Genomic DNA, 3,221 nt, shown 5'->3' on the forward strand with positions numbered 1-3,221 from the left:
TCTTTCTCTCTCTCTCTCTTTCTCTCTTTCTCTCTTTCTCTCTTTCTCTCTTTCTCTCTTTCTGTCTCTCTGTCTCTCTGTCTCTCTGTCTCTCTCTCTTTCTTTCTTTCTTTCTTTCGTAGTGCTATTATTATTCAAAATTGATGTGTGTTTTTATCATAATTTTTTTATTTTTCTCATTATAATACATTAGAATACATGGATGGAAATAACAACGTATACAGAGACAGCGGGAGGTTAAACTACAATAGCTTTCTTCACAGCCACATCGCACTGCAGGCTCATGTTTAGCTTGTGATCAACTTAAACCATGGTGTGAGAAGAGCCAGTGTGGTGTAGTGGTTAGAGTGCTGGACGAGGATTTGGGAGAACCCAGGTTCGAATCCCCACTCTTCCACGGAAGCTTGCTGGGTGACCTTGGGCCAGTCACTATTTTTTTGGCCATCAAATCATAGCCAACTTAAGGAGACCCTTCTTGGGGTTTTCAAGGCAAGTGCCTGCCTCTGCGTAGCAACCCTGGGCTTCCTTGGAGGTCTCCCACTCAAGTACCAACTAAGGCCCACCATGCTTAGCTTCTGAGATCTGATGGGATCAGGCTAGCCTGGGCCAGTCACATACTCTCAGCCCAGCCTACCTCACAGGGTAGTTGTGAGGACAAAAATGAGGCATGGTGTAAACCGCTTTGGGGACAACAGTGGGGTACAGATGAAGTAAAATAAATAAATAAATATGCTGTAGCTAGGATCAACTCAGATCAGAGAAGCTAAGCTGGGTGAGCCCAGGTCAGTAGAAGAGAAGAAGAAGAGGAGGAGATTGGATTTATACCCCCGCCCTTCACTACCCAAGGGAGTCTCAGAGCGGCTTACAAACGCCTTTCCCTTCCCCTCCCCACAACAGACACCCTGGGAGGTAGGTGGGGCTGAGAGAACTCTTGACAGAAATTGCTCTTTTTCAAGAACAGCTCTTATCAGAACTACGGCTTGCCCAAGGTCATCCAGCCAGGTGCAAGTGCAGGAGTGGGGAATCAAACCCGGTTCTCCCAGATTAGAGTCCACTCAGTGGCAGAGAAGAAGTTGGATTTATACCCTGCCCTTCACTACCCAAGCAAGTCTCAGAGCGGTTTCCAAACACCTTTCCCTTCCCCTCCCCACAACAGACACCCTGTGAGGCAGGTGGGGCCGAGAGAGCTCTGACAGAAACGGCTCTTTTTCAAGGACAGCTCTTATCAGAACTATGGCTTGCCCAAGGTCATCCAGCCAGGTGCGAGTGGAGGAGTGGGGAACCAAACCCGGTTCTCCCAGATTAGATTCCGCGCACTTAACCACGACACCAAAACTAGTACTTGGATGGGAGACCACCAAGGGAGTCCAGGGCTTTGACGCAGAGGCAGGCAAGTAGCAAACCGCCTCTGCTCGTCTCTTGTCCTGACCTGGCTGGCCCAGGCTAGCCTGACCTCCTCAAATCTCAGAAGCTAAGCATGGTGGGCCTTAGTTGGTACTTGGATGGGAGACCACCCAGGAAGCCCAGGGTTGCTACGCAGAGGCAGGCCTTGAGGAGCTTTGTGCAGAGTGCTGGGAATGGTAATGATGCAGGAGAGATCAGAGAATAACGAGGAGAAACAGAAGAAACCGAAGAGGCATCCCCGGGCCCCTTACCTGCATACGGCTGCAAGGCAACATTCAGCAGGTCCTTGCTCCCGCATTCGGGTCCCAACGCCCCGTTGTAGCCTGCTGCCCGGGCACCGAACATCAGCCGGCAGGTCCGCTCGCTGGCCGTGTTGTTGCTGAGGACGGCAAAGATGTCGAAGTCGCACCCGTTGTTCATGCCCTCGGAGACCTTGATCTTGACTTTCAGGCCCTCCTCCGCCTCCGCCGGGTAGGTCTTCCGGAGGTTCACCTTCTCCAGGACGGCCCTTTCTTCCTCGGAGCCTGCCGGAAGGAAACCACAGCCATGGCAGCCCCATTGGTTTATGTGCCAGGAGCCGTACAGGTTTAATTCGAGTAAGCTTTAACTTGGTGGTGGTGCTGCAGCAAGAATCTTATTGGCAACTTATTGGAAACTTCCATCAACACCTTCGGAACATGGTTTAATAGCAAAGATGATGGAAACTGAGGAAATGGATAAATTGATCTCTATGCTACAAGGGCAAATGGAAGAAGATTTTGTTGGACGATGGACTCCATTCTATAATCGGATAAGGGATATAATCAGATATAAAGATATGAACTTTTTAATAATAAAATATTAAGAAGACTTTATGAACCTTTAAATCTCGCGGTTTATCTGTGCATAACATGAAATTACAAGTAGAGGAAAGTTACATGCAGGAAACTATTGCTTTTATCGTTTCCCCTACCCCTTCACCTTTTCCCTTCCTTAAAAAGGTAAAGGTAAAGGTTTCCCTTGCTCAAAAGCTAGTCGAATCCGACTCTAGGGGGCAGTGCTCATCACAGTTTCCTAGCCAAAGATCCAGCGCTGTCCTAAGACTTCTCCGTGGTCACGTGGCTGGCATGACTAAACGCCAAGGCGCACGGAATGCTGTTCCCTTACCAAAGTGGTCCCTATTTATCTACTTGCAATCTCTAGCTTTTGAACTGCTAGGTTGGCAGGATCTGGGGCCAGAGACGGGAGCTCACTCCGTCATGCGGCACCCGGGTCTCGAACTGCCGCACTACCGACCTTCTGCCCTGGAGCTCAGCGTCTTAACCACTTGAGCCGCCCTTCTCTTCCTTACCCCTCTGTATTTTAAAAACTTAATAAAAAATTATTTAAAAAAAATACTTGGTGGAAGTGGAAAGTGCCATTGAGTTGCAGCCAGTTTGGGTTTTTTCGAGGCGAGAGACATTCAGCGGTGGTTTGCCCTCGCCTGCCTCTGCGTAGCGACCCTGAGATTCCTTGGTGGTCTCCCGTCCAAATACTAACCAGGGCTGACCTTGCTTAGCTTCCGAGATCTGATGGGATCCAGCGAGCCTTGCCTATCTAGGCTTTAATTAATTTATGTAAAATGCTTCTAACACACTTTCTCCCTGAAACGGGGCCCAAAGGAGCAGGACACACAGATATCTGCCAGCTGTCACAACCTCCCCCCCCCGGGGGGGTCTGGAGGGGTCATCCAAATCCAGCACATAATATGACCCCTCTCTGTCGAGTCATAAGGTCCCAGCAGCTGACCAGGCTGCCAGGATGATGATGATGATGATGATGATGATGATGATGATGAT

The 3,221-nt window shown here is 49.4% G+C and overlaps 1 protein-coding gene across 1 annotated transcript in view; it reads right to left on the reverse strand.

Annotated features, from left to right (window-relative positions):
- TGM2 (transglutaminase 2) overlaps positions 1-3,221 on the reverse strand; it is a 96,684-nt gene that overhangs the window by 20,262 nt on the left and 73,201 nt on the right. Inside the window, exon 9 of the mRNA XM_015417017.1 lies at positions 1,656-1,928. Coding sequence (XP_015272503.1) covers positions 1,656-1,928 — 273 coding nt within the window. The remainder of the gene's footprint in view (positions 1-1,655; positions 1,929-3,221) is intronic.

The sequence above is a fragment of the Gekko japonicus genome, unplaced genomic scaffold (assembly GCF_001447785.1).
Source record: "Gekko japonicus isolate JY-2015 unplaced genomic scaffold, Gekko_japonicus_V1.1 scaffold3329, whole genome shotgun sequence".
Taxonomy (NCBI): Eukaryota; Metazoa; Chordata; class Lepidosauria; order Squamata; family Gekkonidae; genus Gekko; species Gekko japonicus.